The 26969-nt window shown below is 37.4% G+C and overlaps 1 protein-coding gene across 5 annotated transcripts in view; it reads right to left on the bottom strand.

Annotated features, from left to right (window-relative positions):
- Nucleotides 1-238: 238 nt before the first annotated feature.
- Nucleotides 239-26969, bottom strand: part of RALGPS1 (Ral GEF with PH domain and SH3 binding motif 1) — a gene marked incomplete at both ends in the record, with an annotated part of 75818 nt that continues 49087 nt past the window's right edge. Inside the window, 10 exons of one of the 5 annotated variants that reach the window (XM_079544914.1) lie at nt 239-268; nt 1296-1387; nt 2412-2517; nt 2696-2788; nt 3505-3610; nt 5552-5644; nt 5935-5986; nt 6640-6791; nt 7292-7418; nt 19087-19154. In XM_079544914.1, the coding sequence (XP_079401040.1) occupies nt 239-268; nt 1296-1387; nt 2412-2517; nt 2696-2788; nt 3505-3610; nt 5552-5644; nt 5935-5986; nt 6640-6791; nt 7292-7418; nt 19087-19154 (919 nt within the window). The remainder of the gene's footprint in view (nt 269-1295; nt 1388-2411; nt 2518-2695; nt 2789-3504; nt 3611-5551; nt 5645-5934; nt 5987-6639; nt 6792-7291; nt 7419-19086; nt 19155-26969) is intronic. The other 4 variants (XM_079544910.1, XM_079544911.1, XM_079544912.1 and 1 more) reach the window with 4 other exon arrangements.

The following is a 26969-nucleotide window of genomic DNA, read 5'->3' as shown; positions in this document are numbered from 1 at the left end:
TCTGTCCATCTAACTGGTCTACTTCCACTCAGTGCATGAGACTATATCTGGTTCTAAGGACAACATTCACTTTCTGCTTTTAAAAGCTGTGTCAGAATCACTTTCAAGTAGCACACGAAAGTGCTGAAGTAGTTGTGGCTGGCTTACATCAGGAAAACTATTATTTTCTCCTCTTCCTCAGAGAACAATAGCTTGTTTCTTCAGTTTGGCACTTGAAGTCACATCAGGTAAGAGCAAATTATTCAAATGACATTAGATTAGCAGGTGCCTGGAAGAGAATGTACATTATTCAGCAGCATATTGCTCCTCAGCATATTACAGCATTGGGAAGCTGCAAAGTTACAAAATCATAGAATAATAGAATGGCTTGGATTGCAAGGGACCTCAAAGATTATCTAGTTCCAACACTCCTGCCGTGGGGAGAGAGTTGCCAACCACTAAATCAGGCACCAGGTCATGTTGTCCAGGGCTACATACAACCTGGCCTTGAACACTCCAGGGATGGGGCATCCACAACCTCTCTGGGCAGCCTGTTCCTGTGCGTCACCACCCTCTGAGTGAAAATTTTCCCTGCTATATAATATAAATCCAGTGGGCCAACAACACGTTATTCAATGAGAAAGTGTCATCAGTCTCAAAAAGGTACAAAAGACAGCTAACACCGTAAATGAAAGAAAACATAAAAACTTCAAATGATTTTTATCCTTGTGGACCAAATCCAGTCCAAGAAGTTACTAGTATGCATGGGATGTGCAGGTATGTGTAAATAAGATTCTTGAGCTGTGCCCTGTTACGTGTCCTGAGTAATTGAGCATCCTATTAATATAAGCCCCTGGAAACTTTTCAAGAATTAACTTTTTTTTTTTTTTTTTCCCCTGAAAAATGAAGCTGCTATATAAAGGACATTATGAAGCATTTTATAGGACACTCTCTTCAATGGTAGTTATGAACCCAGTCATCAGTTTAATTGCTAGTATGTTGGCTACTTTCTTCATTCATGACTAAGTCCCTTACGAAGTAAAGACAGGGTTATATTACTACTTGAAGATGCAATTACAGAGGTTGTATGCTGTTAATGTCACCAAACTTATAGGTAGACTGGTACTAATCTTGATTTCTGGTGGGTACTCTGCAGTTTTAAACACTTTTTATTCCTCCTATTGAAAAACTGGATCAGCGTGCAATGACTTGTCCACACAGGACTGTATTTGCATGCAGATTTAAAAGAAGTGTCTCCTATTCAGGGTTTTCTGCAAAATATGTAAAAGCAGGTAGAGGCGGTTTCCCAGTCTTACCTGAGGCTTGTTGCTTTTGCACGCATCATCCAAATGCTTATGCCATAATATTGCATGAAACCTTGAACCAGTCTGGAACTTGTAAACATTACCTATAAAAATAAGAGAATCAAGGGCTCTCAATTTGCAAACAGACATACTGCTTCAGTGGGTTCTGATTCCTATACAGAAGCAGAAGTCCTGAAGCAAATTGTTGAATTCACATTTGAGGAGTATGGTGCTCATATAAAAAAGCCCATGTGAGCCATGTCATTTAATAATCCCTGGGTGAAGGCAGCATGAGAACATACGTGTTCTGCAAAGCTAAGAGCAGTGTATAGGAAAAGAGGAAAAACTGCAGCTACAGAAAAGACCAGTTAGGACCAGTGAGTGGATCTGATTTATTTCTGTGCCTATTCTCATTAAGACTGTCGTAGTAACTGCCCAACTTCTTATTTTGATATTTGTGATCAAAGTTTTCTTCAGTGTCCTACTGTGTGCCTCCTCCATGCTTTGACATCCTGTAAATTGCTTCTTGCTATCAAATAAACCATGCATTTCGTTCAACAACCAAGAGATGCACTTGTCCAGTACTGAAGCTGATCACATGAGAAGTGAAAGAAGGCTCAAAAATCTTTATATAACTTTTCAAAAAACAAAATATTTTGCATCTTTCTGATCTTTTTTTTTAAAGTTTGGTCAAGTTGGAAGAATTATGGCACTTCAAAATTAATTTTTAAAAAGTAATGAAGAATAAAAGGCTTTTTAGGTAAACGGCTTGATGTTTGAAGAATTTTCATAATATTGTAATTTTCCCCACTGTAAGTCAAGATTTGGTATTGTCCAATTCAAAGAAAGCTATTCAGAAACTCAGAGATTAGGGTCTCATTAGTCAGGCAATATCCACAAATCTTACAGTAACTGTCAAGATGCAGCAATACGTGTGTGGGCACCAGAGAGGTAGGCAGTGCAGAATATCGCAGATGTTCAACTTAATTTGTATCCTCCCTTGAAAATATCTCTTCATGCTTTCAAATGAGTATCACTGTAAGTCCTATAACTGACAAACTCATCAAATAGCTATAGCTCTACTTTCTATCACAGAAATTCAGGGAATGTCCATCCTGCAATATTTACCTTTGTCAGGGTTATTTAGCTGAAAAATATCAGGATGTTCAGGGTCATCAGGCAGTGCCACCATCCAGCCCACAATGGATATCTTTTTACTAGGTGTAGATTTATACTGCAAGAGACAGAAAAGTACGTCATACCTAAGAACATTTTGGAGATTAGTTTTTTGTTGTAGAAGTTGTGCAGACATATTGCTTACCCTAGAAGAATAGCAAGTACACTAAAAATACACTTTTCAGATCTGTCTACGAATATGCAGATTGTGCTTTTAGAACAAATTTAAATCTTACATGTTTTCTTTCATTGCCTCTTAAAGATTTTGCTCCAAAGTACAGAAGATTTGATCCTGAAAGCATAATCCAGTATCTAGTCCATGAAGAAAGCTAAATCAGAAGGGAAAAAGATAATGGAAATTTAATATTTTGGACATTAAAAAAAAACAACTATTCACTAGCAAGTCCCAGTGCTAAAAAAGTTAAGTTCAGATGCAAAGAATGAGGATCTGAATAGAGTGTTTTCTAGTATAAATCATACCAGATATCTAAACTTGGGTGGCTGGCTGTGAATGCAAGCCATCTTACTTTGTATCCCACAAAAACATCAGGACTGATTTGTACAGTGTGCTGCCTTCTACTTAGACTTCTGCCTCTGATCAACAACATTTATTGAGATGACACTCCTGTGTTCTTCAAATCTTCTAGGATTGAACAGTAGGGATCTACATAAAAGCTATCAAGTGAACTCAGAAGAAAACAAAAAAAATACCAATTCACTGGAAACCTGCGAATATAGGGTAATTATGAATATCCATGGCTTTGGTGCTAAAGGTGGATGCCCTGCAGCCTTCTCAGTTCACCATGATACTAAATTTCTGCCCTGACATAAAGGCATGTCAAGTGAGAGAGATGCTTGTGTCTTGCTTTGCTGCCACGACCTAGAGAAATTAGTTTCAAGTGAAGGGAGAAGCAAAGCTGCTGCAGATCAAATGATATGCAAGGATTACAAACTTGTTATAAAACAGTTAAAACTGAATCTAATCCTGAAAATTTAAAACAATTGCTATTGAATTAGAATCCCAAGGAGAATTAGAATCACTTACAGTGGGTCTCTTGCCTTCTTTGAGCAATGTTTTCCTTCTTAAGGGGCCTTCCATGGTAACTACTCCCATGGAACTACCTAATGTGCAGCTGCAGGCTCCTGTTGGGCTACAGAATCATAACATTATCATATGCTTTGAAAAAAATACAAGCAAGAAATAAATAATATAATTTAAATCTATTTTTCCTGCATTGCTTTGAATATAGTGTAGCATTAGATACAACTCTGCAAATATCTATTTTTCAGACCTATACACCAAAAAAGAATCAGGGCTTTTTAAACACAGTACATTAAGAAAAGATTCTATTCTCAGAACTCAGACATTAAAAACAAAACAAAAGAAATACAGAGACCTGAAGTCAAAGGAAAAATCAGCAATTTTCTATTTTATTTGGGTAAATTCAAGACATTATCTAAATGTATGAAAGTAGCTTAAAATTTTAGCAATTGGAGCCTGTAATTTAGCTATCAAAAAAGGAATGCTACCTTGGCTATTTGGAAAAAAGTTGGGATAACTAAATAACAATGCCAAGTTACTTACTGTACAGTGATTAAGATATTTTTTTCCTTGCCCAATACAACCACAGAACTTCCCATATATTACAGTGAAAAAGTGCTACAACTGAAAGAACTTATGTACAGTTAGAAATGTACGCTGTCACTAAGAACATGACAACCAAAGATCGATTCATAAGTGATATCTTCTAGAATTACCTGCTGCTAACCTCTTCTAATTGTGATCACAGCTCTGATAGTTCTATAAAGATAAGGGATACTACAGTTCACCTGATACAATTAAATCATGTCTGATAACAAATACAAGAAAAAGGACATGCATATGACCTACCCGTCATCTGCGAAAGGAGAATGAGTCTGTTTAAGAACAATTATGATGGTACTACAAAGAACAGGCTGGTGAACGTGATATACAAAGCAACGACACCTATACAAGACCTTCACTTCAAAGTGGCAACTGTGACTTCTATAATCAAATAGATTGCCCTATCTATGCTAATGTATGTTCTTTCCAGTCCTAATTTTCTAATATAATAAATAGAAGACTCCAGAAAACGAAGAATGAATACAAGCAATAGAAATACTTGATCGTGGATAAATGTAAGAAATGTATTTTAGGGAACAGTTCTTTGTGGATTTAATATGTATATCTCATTTTTATCTTCTTACATTTTACATTTATTGTGTACATAAAATTTTGAAACAAATCTGCCATAGGCATGTATAAGAGAATATTTTCCAGAAGCAGGTTTAGTTGAAATATTGTTAAAATATGTATTCTTTTACTTATTTTTAATGTATACATCTACATTCCTGCATAACTTCTAACTTGGGCTGCTGTCAAATGTCACTAGCTCAGCCAAAATGACTATTCTTACATTTACAACATTTTGACAAAGCAAACTAATTTAGACAAAACAAAACTGACTGGATTTAAACTCCAATTAAATGTCAGTATTTGCAGAATACCATGTTTGGGGCCTGTTGTTTATATATACTTCTTATATATACTTACTACTTACACATACCTCACTTGCAACTATCACAGAATTTATCTGGAAGTTTAGTCAGGCATGGATACAGTGAATGTTTTTTATCACTTTAACTATACACAGTTTTCCACATCACCTCTCTTTGGGCTGTAAACTAATTATCCGTTAATAAAAAGTGCACGTTTTAGCAGCAAGCACATTGGAAGTACCTGCTACATAAGCAGTGCAGATGTTCCCTCTTCTACTCAGGGTCCAATGCCACACCTCTATGCTGTACAAAAATAACATATCCTATATGCTTTCTGACACAAGCAGATGCTATGGGTAGCTATCCTATAACTCAGGAAATAAATTCTGAGAAAGAGTTAAAAAGGCATCTTTCTAATAACATTACTTGTCACAGATAGTTTTATTAAAAACAAGTTTATCAAAAATGCTAATGTATAGTAGTGCAAGGATACCCTTGGACACAAACACCTTAGGCTAGGAAAATGTAGATGCCCAAGTGAAAGTTTATCACTGTAAACTGAGCAAGAGACGCCTGAACTGTACCTGTAGATACAGCTTCGACTCCTGGGAGAATTCCGGATTGGCACCCTCCAATTCGGCCCCAGTGTGGCATATAAACGGCCCCTGTTTGCACATGTAGATATTCAGTGAATGAAAATCTAGTCTGAGATTTCAACAATTATGGTCTGGTAAACATGAAAGAGATCTTTTCATGTCCATGAAAAGAAAACACAATATTACAGTGTTTTATTCTAGAGTTCTCCATTTTTAAAATTTAAGTGATAATAACAAAAACATAAAAATAACCACTGTTTTAGGACTTATCTATGGTACAGATCATTCAGGAATTTCTCTAAATCTGTTAGTATTAAATCAGGTTAATGCTCAGTGAGAGGAAATGAAAATTAACTCACCTTTCAAGCCCTGACGGCAGCTCCTCACTAAATTCTGAGCTTTCACTGCTATCTAGAAAAAATGGTGAACAGAGAAGGAGTAAGAAAACCATCTAAAATCAGAGGAGGCTTATATCAGCCCCTCTCTTTTGTAATGTATCACTGATGAATGAAGTCACTGTTGCTGTTGTATTTAAATACCAGAAATCTGCAGACTGCTTTTATTTTCATTACGCTGTCTTTCAGTTAAAAGCTGAATACTTCAGAAACACAAAATCAAATTACTCTGTAAGACAATATTTCTAGCATAACATCTGCAAGTCAATTAAAATTATTAGACATGATATGACTGTTTGTTTGTTACAAGCACACACACCTGCAACAGATGGCATGCCAGCTGTTGCTAGGAGTCATAGCAAATCAGTGAAATGGAATTCACACTGGTAGCCCCTATTTCTCATCCAAGCCCTTGACCCATCTGTCTGTCCTTCCCTGGCATAGCTATTTAACTACATTTTCATTTGCCCAAGAGTGATAAAAGAAAGTTGAAATACAGTCAATTAAGTAAGTGAGAAGTAACACCGATCTCCTTTCTTCTATACAGTAGCACAGTCTTTGCCCAGGAGCTACTAAGCTTCCTAATTCCTTGATTTTGTATTGTTCTATGACTTCACAAGAGAACTGTGAGGGAAAACCAGGTAAGTCAGTCCCCCACTCAGTCTCTACCTATGGAAATGCCATTGGTGAAAAGCGAGTTCAGTATGTGGCTGCGGGTCGGGCTCTGTGACTCCAGGACGCTGTCATCCAGAAGGTGGCGTGGCCTCTCTGTCGGGAAAGTGGCGCTTTTGCTCTCCACCACACTGAACTGACACATCATGCTGGAAATTTGGAAAGAGAAAAATGCAAGAACCCTCTTATGTCATCTGATAACAACCATTTCCATCTGATATTTCTACTCAGGCTCTACATTATCATACCATGAACACAAAATATAGTCTGTAGGTTATTAGGTAGCAAGCAGATAACTGGGCACTAAGTTGAACAAACACATCAATCATGAACTATGATGGGTTTCCTTAACCCATTAAATGTGAAATTCGGTATATGCTCGCCTTAACTGGAGAGCAGGTGCTCGTACTTAGCTAGCAAAGTGTCTCATTTGTAGAACAGTGCAAAAGGTCACAGCTTTCAAGAATGACAAGCAAATACTGCCAGCAAAAACACAAATGTCAAAAGAAAACTTAGAGAATACATAGCAAAGCCTGAAGCACTCTGGCAGTACAGGAAAGGGAAGAAGCAAATACCGAGGTGTTCTGCTGCCAGATTAAACCTCGGTGATGCATGAAACTGCCTGAGTGAGGGAACCTGCAGTACCCACTTGTTTCCCAGGCTGTGGCTCTTCCTATGCCTTGGTATAGGAGGTGTAGACAGACTTGCTGCTACTGAGGTATCGGGACATGTTGGTCTCCTGCTGAATTTCATAACTGCTGACACTTCAGCTGGACCTGAAAGACAGAGATTATTTAACACTGAACTGTGGTAAAGCCCAGAAATTAATGGGTTTGTGTGTTTAGCAGCTGATTAAAATTAATTCTTGGAGATATCCTGAAGACATGATTTCTGATGAGTATAGCATCCATAGCATTCATTTCTGCTATGAATTAGTCTCTATATACTTGAAGTGCCTGGAAGTAATCTTTAAAACATCTTTGTACATACTTTCAACAGTGAACTCCTACAAAAAGTCTTGGCACCCTTACAATAGTTGTATGTGCCAAAGTGCAACATGCAGAGCCATAAAGTCAGTCTGTATCTCGGGTGTGAGTAGGAATGTTCACACATGTTTAGAGTTTCACTTACAACTCCATGTTGCGAATAAACTGTAAACAGTCTGCTCATACTGACTCACAATTTGAGCATGTAAGAGAAAGCAAGGGTTTTTCATTTGTCTTACAGCCAGACAGATGTACTGCTTCTCACTATGAGGCTTAGGGATGTCTCACTACAATTATTCTTCCTCTCATTTTACAGATTTTACGAGGCCCCATAGAAAACACGGACAAGCTGTTCTAGCTTCAGTTCCTTGATGCAGTCTACAAAAGACTGGCAGTGAATTCTGCAATACAGTGGAGAACAAGGCCTATTATCTTCAGTGAATATATGGCTACTCTTGGCTTCACAATAAACAGTTAAGATTTCACTGTTAAACATTTAGTTGTGATGTTAGTACTCTTGACAGAAATTGAAATGGTGGTCATGAATGTGGCTGTCTGTCCCACACCTACTTATCTCCAGACTTGGTACAGCTTAAGTAATAGCAAGAGAGACCTCCTGCATTTACAGAAATTACTTCTTGTACACTCCAGTGACTGCAGCTTATTCAGTTCTTATTCTAACCTCTAATCACCTGTTAAGAGTTCAGTAGAGACACGAACTTTTTGATGTGAAAAACACAGACAGCTATCATTAGAACCCTTACAAAAGTGTCTGAACTCAAATTACAGATAAAGAGAAATAGGAAATAACCACCATTCTAGGGCACAGACTAAAAATGAGACGTGAAGACATGCTAGTAACAGAAATGATTCTGCATTTGCCCTATAGCCTACTTCAACACCTCCCAAGCATAGAAGTAGTTCATCAGTTTCTTCAAGGGAGAAGTGAAAATGCATGGGATGGAAAAAGGAACAGGACAACAAGTAATGAGTTTGTCCTAATAATGGGCAAAAAAATAATATGAACAGATGCAAAGATCTTTTACTGTCTTTATCCACTCTGCAGTATAGATTTGAATGCAGATGCATGAAATAAAGGAATTAATTCCAAATTACTTGTATTTTTATTTCCACATAGCTTAAGCTCTGGAATTTCACTTTGAACTGGGTTATCATTATGAAGAATTACAAAGAGTCTTCAAGAGCAGAAAAGGGGAAATCTTCATCCAAACAGTGTTCTGCAACATTTGAGCAAAATGCTTGTTATGCAGTTTAAATAACAATTAACGGATCCTCAAAAAAAGGAGAAAGAGGAGACAGTTTCCAGCATCTGACAGAGGGGAAACAAGTTCATTGCAAGAATCTTCATTAATACTATTCATCAGATCATAATTTAGTAGGAGAAGAAAAGGAAAACACTTTGTAATGCTGTTTTCTGCTTTCTTTCTGCATACCATCATACATGCAAACAGACTTCTGCCCACTTGGCTTTGCTATCATTTGTTTATTGCAATTGAGAATTTGTGAAGCATGACACTATTGTAGCATGAGTCATTAGCATATGTGGCTTCAGAGAAGGTCTTATGCTTAAAGGTCACACGTAATTCTAAAAAAATGCATTTTAAATCATTTCTTGATCCAGAAATTCAACAAGAACCATATGCCTGGGAGGTGGGAAGAAAAAGACTTAGTACAATGTTCTGCTGTATTTTCAATTAAAATGTTGTGTCTGGGTTGTAAGAAGACAGTGGAGGCTTTTTCCCCAGGGTGAATAGGATTAACCCTCCTCTTCTGGAGGCTGAGCAAAAATTTGAATATAAAAATAATTAATCTGAGCATGATTAGTTGGTGACTAATAGATTGTAAAAACTCTTTGAATTAATATTTCACCAACAGGCAGGAATTTCAGACCCAGAGTCTTACTAGCAAGAATGTACATTTCTCTGTTGTCCTTAACGACATTTCATCATGAATTCTTAACATATGAATGAAGACCACTTAAATGCATGCAGAAGATTCAGCAAAACTTTTTTTGTCTGAAACTTTTTGTCTGAAAATGTCCAGCTCTTCTGACAAACTGAGTTCAGAAGAAACAGAGCTCAGCAAGCTCAGTTTATAATGTCTTTCCATCAGGTATTTTCAACTTGTGAAACATTATCATACTTAGAAATACTATCGTGTTTACTACCTGGTTAGAAGCTCAAAATATTTGAGAGCTGAGATCTAGCATGAAGATTGTGACAGAGGAAAATTTTCCTGAAAATTAGGAGGATATATATTAAGCAAGAGTGCAGTACAAAATTCAGCTAAAACTTCAGTGTTAATGTAGCCACTCAGGGGTTACTGTTGCTGTTAATACCTTGTAAGATATTAATTGTGCCACTCCTTAATCTGGCTACATAATTAGTTCTGCCTCGCCTTCTGTTGTGTTGTTCAGATCTTTCTGGTGCTACTGTCAGTTCTAAATCACAATTTACAGTACATCCTTGCAAATGGATGACACAGTTCAGTGACACACCGTTCAATAATTTGAAACACACCATTCAATAATTTGTTGCAAATTCAGTCTGTGAAAGAGTTGCAGATATAAGGGCAAACCCTTAAGTGTGTTTCAGCATGATTTCCACAGACACTGCACCATCAAAAAAATTAATAAAGTTGCTTAGACATAATACATGACAGTCTAACAGATTAAGTATCTCACTGTGAAGAGCCACTGAGTTCAAAGCAGTAAGACTACTTGATTAATTTGGTTGTAAGACAGTGGTCATTGGCACAAAGTATCAAAAATTTTGTCCAGAGAAAGAACAGCAAAGTATCAGGTATTGTGCTAACACAGTCAAGCCATAACAAAATCAAAGTCAGATGGATTTGTCTCCTAGTATTTTAAGTATTTATATATCTAAATATTATCTCTACCCAGGCCTCCAAAAAAATAAAGAGATGATGTCTACCAACAAAAACAGCTCTTTCTGAATTTTCACTTTACAAGTCTACTTTAATTTAAAAAAAAAATCCCCCTTTAGAAAACCTGGGGTGAAATTTACATTAATGTGAATTTAATAAAAAGAAAAATATTTGAGTGATCATTATAACTTAATTATAACAAGAGCTTTTATTACTTGGACAATTTCAGAACAGAAAAAAAGTTTATTAAAATGAACCGAAACAAATCACGTAATATGATTAGGGATTGTTTATTTCAGATTGAAGACTGACAAAAACTATTCTATCTGTTTTCAGGTTAAAATACTGCCTAACTATGGTGAGATGCCCCAATGGTGACAGAATTTGTCAGAACAGGTGTAGGAACCTTACAATTTAAGCCAACAGTTCCAGTCTGGCTTCCTTGCTATTCAATAAGGTAATCACAATCTCTTTGACCAGTCCTGAGAAAAGAGATAAAGGACTTGAATTCCTGGTTAGATGTCTTTAGGGAAGATCTTGATAATAGAGAAAAGAATGATTTGTGGGGAAAAAGTGCAGACAGAAGTATCGGCTGTGCTGATATAGCACTGTCTGAAGAAGTTATTTTCTGTGTATTTCTGCTTCTTCCTCATCCCCAAGTCAAGAGAAAGAAACAAACATCATCTGGATCTACTGAGTTTGTGTTAAGGCAAAAAGAATCTTTTACAGAATCTTACATCTGCTCTTCTGTCAAATGTCTACGAAGAAGAACTGCAAAGTTTGGAGCTCTCATTAGGCTGGAATTCTGTTGCAGGGTACACTCAGTTCAGTAAGAAGTCAGTGGTGTAAAGAGTGTCGTACGAGTTATAAAGCACAAGAGAGATGACCTCATTTCTGTTAAGGAGTAAAAGACAAGTGAGATTGTGCCAAGAAGGATGCCAAAGAGGGTAAATGGTGAGATATTGATGAATGCTGCACAGCCAAGGGATGTTTATGGACATACCAGACTGCTGAGGAATTATCTCGGCAACCTATGCCTGATAGTGCTTATAACAAAATTCCAAAACTTCAATTCATTTGAGATTACGTTGCCCATTTTTTTCCTCCAGTAACTGAAGTCATCTGCTACTGCTAACTCTCCTTACTCTCCTGGCTCCACTCCTAGTGCATACTGTTACCATGATTGCTATTCTGTTATTTTGCCTTTCATGGAGACAAAGCACTCTTAGTAGGATTTTCCAGTCAGCTGGCATAAACAGGGGTTAGTTTGGTTCTCATTATTTCTCAGAATCATTTTCAAGGTTATGCTGACATGCACAAAAAATACTGCATAAAAATATTAAAACATTATTAAAAATTGTTTGCATTAGAGAACATAAGACAACTTCATCAGAATGAGCTGAGTGCTGTTTAGTGGTCTGTGGCAAGAACATTTGGAAAAGTTTACACATATCCCAGAGGATCTCACTGTTTTTTTCCTTTGCATAATTTTTCCATGAATAATCCTTCAAATGTTATAAATGAATGTTACTTTCGCAATCTTTCAGTAGAACATGTGAACATTTACAGTCTCCAGAACTCTTAAAAAAGTAACAGGGTGAAGAAGTTATAGTTCACAATTTTTCCCTGCTAAACATCTATCAATAAACCAATACCAGACAACTAAACAGAAAACTGAAAATGAGTTCTGTATTATACACTGAAAAATAGTGATAGGATTCTTCTACAATGTAAAATATCTTCAATTACTAAGTATTTTTTTGTTGAGAAGCTAGAAAATAAAATTGATCAGCCCTGTTTCCAAAATTTAATAGACACTCCAAGACGCAGACTCCCTAGTTCAATCTTTGAGGCGAATTTTTACGCTTTTGCTGCCACTGTTAACTGAAGTCAGTGGATGACAATTAAAACTTTCAAATATCAAGGGCTACTTACAAAACACACAATAAGGAACTTAAGAACAATGTCATGCACAGAATCAAGATGTAAAAATAAATAAATCTAGAATGATAGCTATTGTCAAAGCATAGTTTACACTTTCAAAACATTGCTTCAAAATCCAGCAAGACTCAGTGCATACAGCACATAGAAACATATATGTTACACCCGCTTCTCAGACAAGAACAAGGTAAGGACAAGATTCTGGCAGCACTTCTTTGTGCTTTCTCAACTTCCCCCCTCAATTTCAACTGCTACTTCTATAGATTCACTAATTTCATAGAATCATAGAAAGGCCTGAGTTGAAAAGGACCACAATGATCATCTAGTTTCAACCACCCTGCTGTGTGCAGGGTTGCCAACCAGCAGACAAGCATTTGTGTTATTTACAGTGCACCAATAGAAGGTACAAAACCCCGACCTACTGAATATCTTGCAGCTGCATCAGTAAGGTAGTACACGTGCCTAGCTGACATCTGTAGTGAAAACATATCCACTGTGAGGGCATAGATACAGAGAAACTCTGAAATCCGAGTTCCAAAAAATACAGTAAACAGTTCATCAAAAAAACTTTTTGTAGAAATTAATTCCTGTGGTTGTGAAAAAAGATACAAAAAACAGTAGAAAAATCCCTTTTCTTCTTTCTATTTTATGTGTTCCTAAGATTCCTATGAACTAACAGCATGACAGTTAAAATAAATATCATTTTATAAAAAATGGTAATAAATAAATAAATAATAAATATTATTTCATATGAATATAAAATAAACTAGGATAGCAAAGAGACTTGTTTGGTAAGGAAGACACAGAGAAGTAATAAGTCATATAATTAAAACCTGAGTGTGATCATATTCTCTTGATGACTCTGACATATTATTCTACAATTTTTGGAATTACTTGGTCTGTTAAGAAAAAATATGCACTACTTCTGTCTCAATTTGGTGGATAATTTTAGATAATTACATGTGAATCACACGATTTGTTTGGTATTAATTTCTTTCACAAATACCCAAATGACTTTTAAAAATGTGTAGGGAAAGTATCACAGAGGAAGAGTTGGAAATGAGCATAGGTTTAAAACTAAGGAGAAAAGCTTTCTGGATGGCCTGTAAACTTTTGTAAAGAAAGTAATGTTTGCCATTTCTAGTTTAAAAAAAGCAGATGTTATGCATATGAAGCAGTAATCAAGCAGTTGTGTGAGGATTAGACAAATCTAATTTCCACAGAATGACTGGCTGCTAAAGCACTTAGCACAAACTATTTATTAGTTACCAAAGCAACTAGTAAAACAAATGGCAAAACTAAACGTCAGACTCAGTGTTTACATGGAAAATCTTGGGTTTTTTTCAGTGTTTTTTTTTTTTTTTTTTTTTTTTTTTTAATAATTCTAAATGCCTGGAGTGCTGTAGAGACATCACTAGTGTAGTACACCTACATCCAGACGATTACAAATGTGCAAACATTCCAGTCTCTCTTTCTTCTTTGTTCTACACTTAACTCCTGCATATCATAAAGTTTACATTTGATGAATTTGCTGCTTCTAATTAATTATTAGATATATATAAGAAGTTCTTCAACAACTCTCAAAGACGAATGAACTCAATGCAATGGGCTGAATTCCACCCCAAAAACAAAAAATTAAAATACAGTGGTTTCAGATTAATTGCTCCATATTCTGCTAGGGCAGTAAGGTAAAACTCTGGTCTGCTTAATCTCCTCTAAAGAATTATACTGTGGTATCCTTAGGAAAAAATAACAACAACAAAAAAAAAAAGAAATCAAACTAAAACACACACACACACACACGCAAAGAAGGAAAAAAAAAAAAAAAAAAAAAAAAGGAAGGGGTGAGAAGCTGGACCTGACTAAGACATAACAAAAAAAATAAAGATGCCCACTGCTGAGGCCTAGCTGTTGCCTTCTATATGCTAACATTAATGAAGCGGTTAGTTAAAGCACACGGAAATATCAAGTCACTCACTTAAAATTTGAGAGATAATTTCCTGGACATGGTAATTAACATTATTTTATCTTTCCATAGTTGTATTCCAGGACAGGATAATGTGGTTTATTTCAGACAGCAAGTAACCACTTTCTATATTCTGATTACTACGTGAGCTCTGAGCTTTTCAAAATAACATTAATCATAGAAATCATAGAATGGCTTGGGTTGGAACCAAGAATCATCAAGTTCCAATCCAGGGTTGCCAACAGCTAGATTAAGTACTAGATCAGATTGTCCAGGGCCCCATCCAATCTGGCCTTAAACATCTACAGGGATGGGGCATCCACGGCCTCTCTGAGCAACCTGTTCCAGTCCTTCACCACTCTCACAGTAAAAAACTACCACCTGATGTCTAATACAAATCTTCCCTCCTTTGTTTAAAACCACTCCCCCTTGTCCTATCACTATCTACCCTCACGTTTATAAACTCCCTTTAAATATTGGAAAGGGGTGCTCCAGCTCTTTGACCATCTTTGTGGCCATCTGCTGGACCCTCTCCAAAAGTTCCACATCTTTCCTGTGTTGGGGGACCCAGACTTGGACACCATACTCCAGCTGTGTCTCATGAGGGCAGAGCAGAGTGGGACAATCACCTCCCTTGCCCTGCTGGTCACCCCTCTTCTGATAGAACCCAGAATACTATTGGCTTCCAGGCTGCAACCACACACTGCTGGCTCATATTAAGTTTTCCATCAACCAGGACCCCTAAGTCCTTCTCAGTCCTTCAATTAAGTTGATAAAGAACATAAATAAAGCTTTCTATACTCATCTACTCTTCAATATACACATTCTAAGAAACATCAGTTGCTTAGAAAGATAGCTTATTTGTATTTCATTAGATCCTTTCTTCAGTTCTAGGAAAATATATTGAGTTATACTGTCTAAAATAATCTGTTTAATAGTTGTACCATAAATGCTTAGCAAGTCCTAGCCAACACTGCAGGAACACAGATGTCTTTTACAGCTAATTCAACTGGAAACTTTGAACAGTTTGCATGCTGTAGCCCTCCTCCTTCCCCCCTTCCTCCCCACCTTCTCTCCCCCTGTTCCCTCCTGCGTCCCTCTCTCCCTCCTTCTCCCCACTGCCTCTCTCCACAGCAAGGCAGAACGAACAGACTTAAGTCACTGCCAAGGAAGTTGTGTGAATCACACTGTTCCTCAAAATATACAATTGAACTGTTTAAAGCTCCTTTTAAAATGCTACTTGCAAATAACAAGAATCTCTACAGTGTTATGGTAGGCATGAAATCATTCTGTGAAAGCGCTATTCACAGTTACACATACATTTGGCAATTAAGTGAGACCATCGTAGCCACTAATACACAAAACATAGCCTGTTGTGAGACATTCATTTTAATCAGATGTTTGCCTCCTGTTCAAAATTTACTGGAAAACCAGTTGGCAACCAACATGGAAAAGGAACACATGGTTTTCTCCAGTACTTTGCAAACAGAAATACAGATGGATATAACTGCTTTTACTGAGCTTCACACTCCTTTAGATACTTCAACAGGAAGAAAGAAACCCACAATGTTTCTGGATAGAATAAACTCCTTATCTTCTTTTGAAAGAGAGGTTAGGTAAAAGATTAAGACACAGTGCTGAGAAGGAAAACATTTCTATAATCAATACAAGTTATGCTTCAGGACATGAAGAAGATACTACTTCCTGCCACTTAATTCATTATAAACTTAGTACTCGTTACTACAGTACTTAGCTTTTCTCCTTCCTTGGAAATATACGGCAGCCTGTATGAAGTATTTCACACATAGAACTCAACCACAGAATTGGAGTATTAATAGTGGGTTAACTTTTTCCACTATCAGAAAGACTGAACTAATGACTGAACTTCAAAGGTCATGAATCTTTATTTTACCTCAAAATGACTACATTCAGAGTCCTATGCTTTTGATTAGCACATTGGACTACTGCATGAACTTTTTTCAGATCATCTCCCACAGTTATAACTTGTTGATTGGAAAGAGTTTACTGTTCATGTACAATAGTTGAAGTGGAAATAATCTTAAACTATAACTTGAACAAAATTCATATCCAAATAATGTTGATTTGAATATCTTAGAATGTGCTATTTCTAATTCTATGTTGTCAAATAACTCATTACAAACATTTCCATATTTTATATGATTAACAAGATTAACATTTAGCTATCTAATTATTAATGTTGTGAAGTAAAAAATACACCACTGTCTTAACGCTTAATTACATTTCAATTTGAATTCATCTTATTTCACTGAGGTAATCTTCCTTGGAAATCAGCTTGATTTCTTCTTTTCAAGTGCATTGGATTTTAGCATCTTTGCTCGCAGGTGAAAAAAAAACATTTAAGTATTACAAAATATTGGTGGCACTCAATGTCTAAATGACAGTAAATGAGAACTCTCTAGCTAAGCAAGAAACAGAAGTGCATAAGCCCGTCAAGCTTTTGAAGGAAACACTAACAGAAGAACTAACCAACAGGAATGATTCAAGATTTGGTTTCTAGTCACTACTCTGAACAGAGCAACAGGGCATGAAGGGGCAATGTAGATTGAGAAGAAAAAGTTAACTCTCTCCTAATACTCCTAGACAGATATGATTACCTATTCAATCCAATTCTCTCCCTCATACAAACTCTTCCTCAGCCAAACTCTCTCTTCCCTGCCCCTCTGCTCTTCTCTCCCCTCTTATCTGCTATGAAAAATGACGTTTGGAATGCAAAATTAAATTGCTTGTCAGATGTAGTATAGTCTTCTCTCTCTCTCTCTCTTTTTTTTTTTTTTTTTTTTTTTTTTTTTTAAATACATTCACACATGGTTTAGCACAGTGAGGCAGAAAACAGGCCTCTCGGGTTAAGGGATTAAAACTGAACAGCTTTTGTGATACTGGTTCCCATAGTAATAACTATATTTTACATATTTTCATGTTTGTTTAACTCTTAGAAATTTATGCTCCTCTTCATCTGTACATTAATTTTTCGAACAGTTTACAGAAAACTCAGAAGATGATGACCCACTAGAACAGGTTGCTCAAGGAGGCTGTGGATGCCCCATCCCTGGAGGCATTCAAGGCAAGGCTAGATGTGGATCTGGGCAGGCTGGTCTACTGGTTGGTGACCCTGCCCATGGCAAGGGGATTGAAACTCGATGATCTTTGAGGTCCTTTTCAACCCAGGCCATTCTACGATTCTATGAGAACTAGTCCCAGCATTATTTATTCAATGTTCCATCCAATTGGAAATTCTAAGAATTGTATGTGCGTGGATGCACACAGCAGTAATAAGTATGAAAAGGAGCCTTGCATAAATGTTTAGGAGCAAGAGTTCAGATTATGGAAATACCTAATTTTATACTTCTACTTCCCTATATTCTGATTAGAGAGGATGTCCACAGCCAAAGCATTATTGACTACTGTCTAAAATTTTCAAAAAGACACCAGAGTTGTACACACAGCCACTAGAAGAAATCTTTCTTAGAGATGCATTTCTCATCATGATTTACTTTTTCAGTTAAGAGCTAAAGTAACCTATTCAACAGATCATATTATTCATATAAATCTTTCAACTGTGTGTCTTCCCCATTTACACAATGTAATTGTTTCAGATTGATGTGTCATTTTATACAGAAACCAGAAAGAATTTCCTATGTTATTCACTACACTTGTCTCTACTGAAAGAGACTTCTTCCTTCTTCACTTATTAAATACTAATGAAAATGCAAACATTTTAAAAAACAAACAAAAGAAAACCAGCCAATAAACAACCAATCAAACCTCTGTTCTAGTGCTAACAAGCACTCTGAGTTCCCCTCAGATGCCAGTTGTTAATATACAAGTCAAGAATCCCTATCTCAGAGTACTATTACTGGGAATGATTGTCCTGCAGTAGACTCCTCTATGGTAATAAGGTTAGTGGGAAACCTCAGTATGAATATGGGCCACCTTGGTCACTTGCACAGGTCAGCTCTAGGGATTAATTCTATGTGTGCTGTGATGTAATAGGGCTTTTATCAAAGTAAAAAAAAATCTGTAAGATTTTATGTTTCCTATTAAAAAATGTGATGCTTATTTAAAAATAATCTCAAAAATGCTGCTTCTCTGCCATTTCTATTTGCAGAAATGCAAATAACCCTTAAGAATGCTCCTCATTTGCTGTTATATCTTACTTCTGAAATCAAACATTTTTCACTCATTCAAGATCAACGAATTTGTTTTGTCTAGTCATATGAAAGTTGATATGCGCAAAATCAATCCCAACATGTGGGGTAACATTTGTCACTGTTAAGAACATCCAAGAGCAAATATAACAAACGAAGGACAATTATTTAAGACAAAGGACAATGCTAACTCAAGTACAGGCTGGCAGTGTAAAAACTTGCAGTGAAAATCAGATCCTTAACTATTATAAGAGGAATGGTGTTCTGGTCTGATGACATTCTGAAACTTGTCAAATGCATGGAACGAGATCAATTTTCTAGCAGTCCCTACAAGATAATTCTGTATTTGCAACAAAAATCCGTATTTGAAGCTGATCAGTGGTCTTTCCCATATACTTCATTACAGGGCTTCTGTAATTAAAATTATTTCCTTACATTTAGAGATAAACTTCTATACCTGTCAGATCTTCTTTGGAGGAAACCAGTCGAGGAGAGCTGTTACCTGGCTCAATTCTTAATGATAATCTGGAAAAACAAATTTTTTAGACAAATTAACAATACTATTTGTAATAAAAGCTGAAATAAACTTATCGAAGCAATTATTTTGGCACTAGTAAGCAACAATTTTACCTTGCTGGAAATGTAATTTATTTGGAAACCATGGAAACATTTATTTAATAAACCCACCACAAAATGGTCTGACTGGTCATGCCCACGTAAGCATTCAGCATTTCCTTGATATAATGATGCAATTTTCCATGCATTCCTTGTGAAACTTAGGCATGGACATTCTCATATTTCTTTCAGTGACCACAATATTTGACAAAACCAAAAAAGATCTACTTCCACCCAATTACCTGTTTTTCTTGAGGAGAAAAAAAGGAGGAAGACAAAGCAGAAAGGAAGACCTAAGTTTTTAACAAGGTTCTAGAAAGAGGTATGTATCTTTATATAATCTAGAAAGCATCAGTGGAGTGTACTTAGCTTAAAAGTTCCCTGAAATAGCAACGGTTTTCAGTGCTACCAAATGAGATTACATGACTCCCTACTTGTTACATCCTCAGAAAACATAAAAATTGATGATTTTGTTTATCTGTTTAGTTAAGTTAAAGTACACTCTGAAATCTTTAGACCTTGAGAAGTTTGACTGTTTGGTCATTAACTTCATTAATGACAGAGTTCTGCAATTTTTTTCAGAATAACAAAGAATGGAATTTAGCTATTCATAATATGAAAAACGAGTATGTGTTAGAATAGCAATAATAAAAACCTAAATTTGAGCTTTGGTAAATACAAAATACTAATATTTAGATGTTTAACATAAATTATTTTTAAAAAGAGGATACATTCTGACAATAAGTTATCACTCCTGGTCTTCTCCCCTGTTCCCTCTCTCCCCTACAAGGATGAAAACAACCTAAGATTTTTATTTCATAGGAGAGATACTGACAGTCAGGACAACTTCCAACAGCCTTGACTTACTTGTCACCATCCAAATTAATTTCTGGTTTTCCTCTGACACTGCATTTTCCAGAGAGGCACTGGTTATCTATATACACGTATGTGTTCAACTGCTCTCATCTGGATATGTATGTATACAGTTATGCCAGCAGTGTAAGCAATCTCTTCCAAATAGTACTCACAGAGACAGAAACTTTAGCACCTCACATGCTTAGTGTTATACTACCAATAGGTCGATAGAGACTTTGCAACTGATGTATTTACCAACAAACAACACTCATATCCATCACAGACTAAATTATATTCTTCCAGTTTACTGCTCCTAGTCACAGATTGATAGAACTGCCCAGGTTGGAAAAGACCTCAGAAGATCATCTGGTCTAACATTTCATGGAAAAGGGTGACTAGAAGAGATTATCTAGCACTCTGTTCCATCTCATCTTAAAAACCTCCAGGAAGGGGGAATCCTCTTGGATACTTTTTATAGATGCTGCCTATCTGAACTAAAGCTTGAACTGCTTTTTATGGAAACTGTCTTACTTAGTATATTGGAATATCAATGTCTTGTAAATATGCTCTCAATAATTATTTTTACAGAGAACATCCTACAGTATGTTTCAATCCTGTCTGTCATGTCCTGGTGACACTGCAATACAAACAAGTCTTCACTCTGTTTAATCAATAGTGTATATTAACAAAAACACATTCAGAAAGACATATACTAACAAACATATGTCTAGCCCCAATACACATGCTGCCAGCTCTGCCACTTAAATTTGCCACTTTAAAAATTCATATATTAAAGCTGATGCCGTAAATGCACTGCTTTACTACTGAGAGAAATGGCAGAAGCTTTAATGTCTCATTTCAGCTAGAAGGGACAAATCCTGAAATGCTTATACATGCAAACTCTTTAGGAATTAAAACATGTCCTGAATAGCACTTGAATTCTGGGCCCGGATTTCTTTATGGCTGTCAATAAGGCAGAGACTTAGTTATGACTCCTTTTTCTAGACATCCTTGATTACAGTAAAGTAAGTCTGAGGGAAGAACAGGGCTGGAAGATTAAGTAATGAGGTGAAAGGAGAAAACTTGCCTATTTATCCAATCAAGGACCAAGGATAACCACAAAGAATACCAGGCCTGCCATAATGAAAGTTCAGCAAAAAGAATTGTTCTGGAATCACTGCAAGCTTGTTTGAATACTGCTGTCTAGCTCAGGGAAAAAGTGCATACCTGAGGACAAGCAGTCTCCTCACATAACTTCTAATGCTCTTACAGGAGGAAGAAGATTCTGCAGCAGTTGCATCACAGTGTTTTTCAAGCCTGCTGATTTTTTGTGATTTCCTGAGAAAGCTATGATTATCAATATATAACTGACATATATGAATATAACTGAAAGGAATCCTGCTGCTTTGGTTCCTATTTTTGCCCCCTCAGTCATGCAACCAGCAAATACTGTCGATTTCTTATCTTCTGTGGAGAACTGTACATGAGCTAAGCAAAAAAAAATAAATCTCTTATTTATAGAATATGACATCACTGTTAGGGGTTTTCTGGAGTAATTTTACTTGCTGACAAGCACAAACCTAAAGCAAGCAATTGGACTGGCACAAAAATCGTAGAGAAAAGCTTTGTTTATATAAAGTGGCTGCCAAATTCTTCTCAGTGTAACTGAAGTTCTCATTTGGTGAAACGTGTGTTGGGATCCTGCCAATACATTTTAGGGCAACTATCTAAGCTTCTCTCCAGGACAGCCTAGTTGTGAGACAGTTATGTTCTTCCTGCCAAAAATCAAGCACAGATCTCTTTAGAGTACACAAATGCTGTCTCTAGCTCAAAATGAGATCTCACAAAAAAAAGAGGAGGTAGAAAATTCTTTTCCATTATAAAAACTTTGTCTCAGCCTTTTTAAGGCCTTCAGTTTCTTCTGGCATGAGACCAGAAAATGCTATGAAGAGAGAAAATGTTTCTAGGGACAATTGAGAGGAAATATGAAATCAAATACTCAAGAAAATCCAGAAAATTCTTACCAAAATACACAGGCAGAAGAGGAATAGGAGATCCCTTTAAGGACAGATGTGATGACTTTTGACAAATGCAGACACTAATTTAAAACTTTATTTAGATGAAACAACATGGCAGAATAAGGTAAAGGTTCCTCCAATACAAAGAAACGCATACCAACTGCAACAGCATTTATACTAAGTATCAAATCTTTCCTTCTTTTTAATACCTCGTGAAATCAATCCAGTTTTTCCTAGTCAAGCCTAGAAAGAAAACTACTAAATAGGACTGAAATATTTTCTTGAACTTAAAAACGTACAAACAAAAGTACTTAGTAACCTGAAAGATACGTCAGTTATGTCAGACATATTCCGGCATTATCAGCAAGACTGCTACTAATATTACAATTATTTTCAAATTTAAACTGGAATTCTCATGACTTGTAGTGTCCACAAATATTATGTTATGGAACAATCAGCACATAGAAACCACTTGATTAATCAATTTTTACCAAGATGTTAAAGTTAATGAAAGTCATTGTATACACAGTGTTAACTCTGATACACCATGAAGAAAGACCATTTAAAAAAAATCAAGTAAGCAACGTAACCAGTTTCTTGCATACAGTCCAGAAGATTTAGATCATAGCCTACAGTTAATACACATCTTGGACTGCCTGAACTTTACACAAAGCTGTGCACAGTGCAAATGTTCAGTATGCCTCTGCTGTATAATGCATTTTTATTCATTACACATACACTGTATCATGAGAGTGAAGAAAGGGGAGAACGTTTGCTTTCTAACATCAGTACTCTGATAGGATTCTAACTCCGCGAAGCCAATAATGTTTACTTTGAAAACATCATACTACTTTTGTTTCAAGTCATTTTGCTACAGAAACGTCTTTATTCTTTGTAACTGTGATTAATTGAACATAAAAGCACACACCCACGAAACCTACACTGAAAACTACAGCCAAGCATGTATTTTGCAGTGAACTACCCAATGCTAGTACGAATTCTTTTACTGAAATTTGCTGGAGTTTACCCCCTAAGCAAGGGGACAAATTTTGGAACATTTTCACTCCATTTAATTTATGTCCTGATAATACTCAGAGAAGCTTTGTACCACTTCAAAAAAATTGCATTATCTAAACGGTTTCACTTTTAGAATTATTCTCTCAGGAAAAGCAAAGTCCTGCAAACATTTATCCCAGGAATCTACAGAATTGTCTGAGGAATAGTACTGTATTTGCAATGGTCTGAACCAGAGCTAAGTAGAAGAGCTCTGACAACTCGACTTATCAACAAACATAATATTGTTCAAGAACAAACAGGAAGGGAAATAACTTGTCTCTTGCTATACACAAGTATTATGAACTTTTTTTGGTCTCTATTATGGCAACAACACTTTCAACCTGAACTACCTCAGTAGGATGTTGTATTTGTAAGACAGCAATGTTAGCTATGACTGCACAGAAGCAGAATGGCTACAGTAGGTCATTCTTTATGCTGGTATATGCCTGACACTGAGAACTGCGTAAAAACATACAAGAACTTCAAAAAAGTGAGCAGGACTACGGTAGTCATCCTGCCTCTGTACTCGGCACTGGTGAGGCTCCCCCTTGAATACTGTGCTCAGTTTCACAGAATCACAGAATCACAGAATTGTAGGGGTTGGAAGGGATCTCCAGAGATCATTGAGTCCAACCCCCTGCCAAAGCAGGTTCCCTACAGCAGGTCGCACAGGTAGGCATCCAGGCAGGTCTTGAACATCTCCGGAGAAGGAGACTCCACCACCTCCCTGGGCAGCCTGTTCCAGTTCTCCGTCACCCTCACTGTAAAGAAGTTCTTGCGCATGTTTGTGCGGAACTTCCTATGCTGCAGTTTCCAGCCGTTTCCCCTTGTCCTGTCTCCACTCACCACTGAAAAGAGACTGGCCTCGCCATTCTGCCCCCCACACCTTAGATATTTATAGACCTGGATCAGGTCCCCTCTCAGTCTTCTCTTCTCAAGGCTGAACAGACCCAGTTCACTCAGCCTTTCCTCATAGGAGAGATGCTCCAGGCCCTTCACCATCTTTGCGGCCCTCCGCTGGACTCTTTCCAAGAGATCCTTGTCTTTTTTGTACTGGGGAGCCCAGAACTGGACGCAGTACTCCAGGTGAGGCCTCACCAGGGCAGAGTAGAGGGGGAGGATCACCTCCCTCGACCTGCTGGACACGCTCTTTTTAATGCACCAGTAAGCCATTGGCCTTTTTGGCTACAAGGGCACACTGCGGGCTCATGGCCAACCTGTCATCCACCAGGACACCCAGGTCCCTTTCCGCAGAGCTCCCCTCCAGCAGCTCATCCCCCAACCTGTACTGGTGTATGCAATTATTCCTCCCCAGATGCAAGACTCTACACTTGCTTTTGTTAAACCTCATCCGGTTTTTTTCTGCCCAGCTCTCCAGCCTATCCAGGTCTTGCTGAATGGCAACACAGCCTTCAGGCGTGTCAGCCAATCCTCCCAACTTCATATCATCAGCAAACCTGCTGAGGGTGGCCATTATCCCCTCATCAAGGTCATTGATGAAGATGTTGAACAAGACCGGAACCAGCACAGACCCCTGAGGAACACCGCTAGTTACAGGCCTCCAACCAGACTCTGCACCACCAACAACGACCCTCTGTGCTCTGCCAGTCAGCCAGTTCTCAACCCACCTCACTGTCCACTCATCTATCCCACACTTCCTCAGCTTTGTTATAAGGATGTCGTGGGGGACAATATCAAATGCCTTGCTGAAATCAAGGTAGACTACATCCACTGCTCTCCCCCTGTCCACCCAGCCAGAGACAACATCGTAGAAGGCTACCAGGTTGGTCAAGCACGACCTCCCCCTTGTGAACCCGTGCTGACTATTCCTGATAACCTCCTCTTCTTCCAGTTGTCTGGAGATGACATCCAGTACAAGCTGTTCCATCACCTTTCCAGGGACAGAGGTGAGGCTGACTGGCCTATAATTGCCTGGGTCTTCCTTCTTGCCTTTTTTGAAGACCGGGGTGACGTTGGCTATCTTCCAGTCTTCAGGCACCTCCCCCGTCCTCCAAGACTTCACAAAGATGACAGAAAGCGGTTCAGCAACCACCTCTGCCAGCTCCCTCAGCACCCGTGGATGAATCCCATCGGGTCCCATGGATTTGTGAACATATTTTCACGTTTCGGGCACCTCAGTACAGAAAGGACATTGAGGTGCTGTAGCAGGTCCAAAGAAGGGCAACAAGGCTGGGGAAGGGCTTGGAGAATATGACCTATGAGGAGCGACTGAAGGAACTGGGGCTGTTTAGTCTGTGGAAAAGGAGGCTAAGGGGAGACCTTATTGCTCTGTTCAAGTACCTGAAAGGTGATTGCAGTGACAGTGGGGTTGGTCTCTTCTCACTGGTGACAGGATAATTAGTCTGCTCTTCTGCCTTCACAGATGCCAACTGGCCATATTCACTGCATTAACTGATCAGGTTTCAACTTAAACTTATTTAGTTATTTGTCTCTTTCCTCCACATAAGAAGCCATTCCAGAATTCCATTACTCTGATAGTGACACCACACTTCAACATTTACAATTTTTTTTATTAATTCATCCTTGTGATACCTTTCACCCTACTGTATTTATATACTGTGATTCTATTAACTAAAGTTCTGTTTTTCCAGGCTTTCCTTAAATCTGTTGTTCTTTATTCTCCTCAACATGATGGTATTTTTATTACAATCGATTCTGCGCAGATGTCCAGAAATTCATAGAGAACATCATGTAATGTATCACTAGCTTCCTTGTGAAACCGTATTAACAATTTAATTTTTCCTAGAAATAGTCTATTTGATAGAGAGTAAAGATCATTTGTATTTTCACAGCAGTATTACAGGATTTTTGTGTCACTGCTGTTACAGTCATCAGACTAAATTATTCTTCCTTAGTGATGTTCCAGTCAACTTCTACCTCAATGAACCCTTCCAATATTTTTATTACCATATGGTCTAAGTACACACACATTTTGAGTCAAGGTATCAGCTGCAGTACTTAATAACTTTGGTAACAAGACTATTTCAAAAAACATAACCTTCTCTCTAAAACATATTTTACAATCTTCCATACCAACTGTATGAGAACCATTAGGTCACAGCCTGAACCTGTGAATGAGAACCTGGTGAAGGGATGTACCCAGCCCTGGGAACACAGGTGAAGCAATTAACCCGTGTAGCAGGCCCTGGATCCATCCCTCCCTAAACCACATTAAAGAGCAGCATCTCTACTCAGAGATCATCTCCTTTGGATTATTTGGTGAGCCCTGATCCTCAGGTGGAGGACGGGTAAGCGTTTCCTTCTTTATTACCAGATTGTGACCTCTACCTTTCTTGGGTGATCTGAAACTGGTTTAAAGTTGCCATATCTGCTACTGCTTATCCATACAACACTGTTATATTACCAAACATCCGGTCACTTCAAACACTTAATTCTCAACTAAACAGAGGTACTCTATTTATCAATAGGTAATCATATAGCATTGTAGCTGTCTTGATTGAGTTACTTAAAACCTTAGCTGTAAGGTTTCAAAACCAACACCCTTTATATTGTCTACTTTTAATCACTGCATTAGTTGTCTTTCTCACAAACGTCATAAACTTCCAGGTTAATATCTGAAGTACTAGCTTAATAAAAAGAGTAATTTGAATTTGGGAGATGTCTTTTATGTAATACTTACAACAGCATAAAGTAAATCCTGGACATCTTAAGAGATGGCTTCGGTGTTCCTGAACAAAATTCCCAGAATATAATCATTATGTAGTGGAATGAGGACTAAACCTTCACCTGCTTTTAAAAAGCTATTTCATTTTGG

The sequence above is a fragment of the Tetrao urogallus genome (genome assembly GCF_951394365.1).
Source record: "Tetrao urogallus genome assembly, chromosome: 19".
Classification (NCBI taxonomy): Eukaryota; Metazoa; Chordata; class Aves; order Galliformes; family Phasianidae; genus Tetrao; species Tetrao urogallus.
The sequence above is the reverse complement of the archived record's forward strand: the minus strand, read 5'-3'. Positions and strand labels throughout refer to the sequence as shown.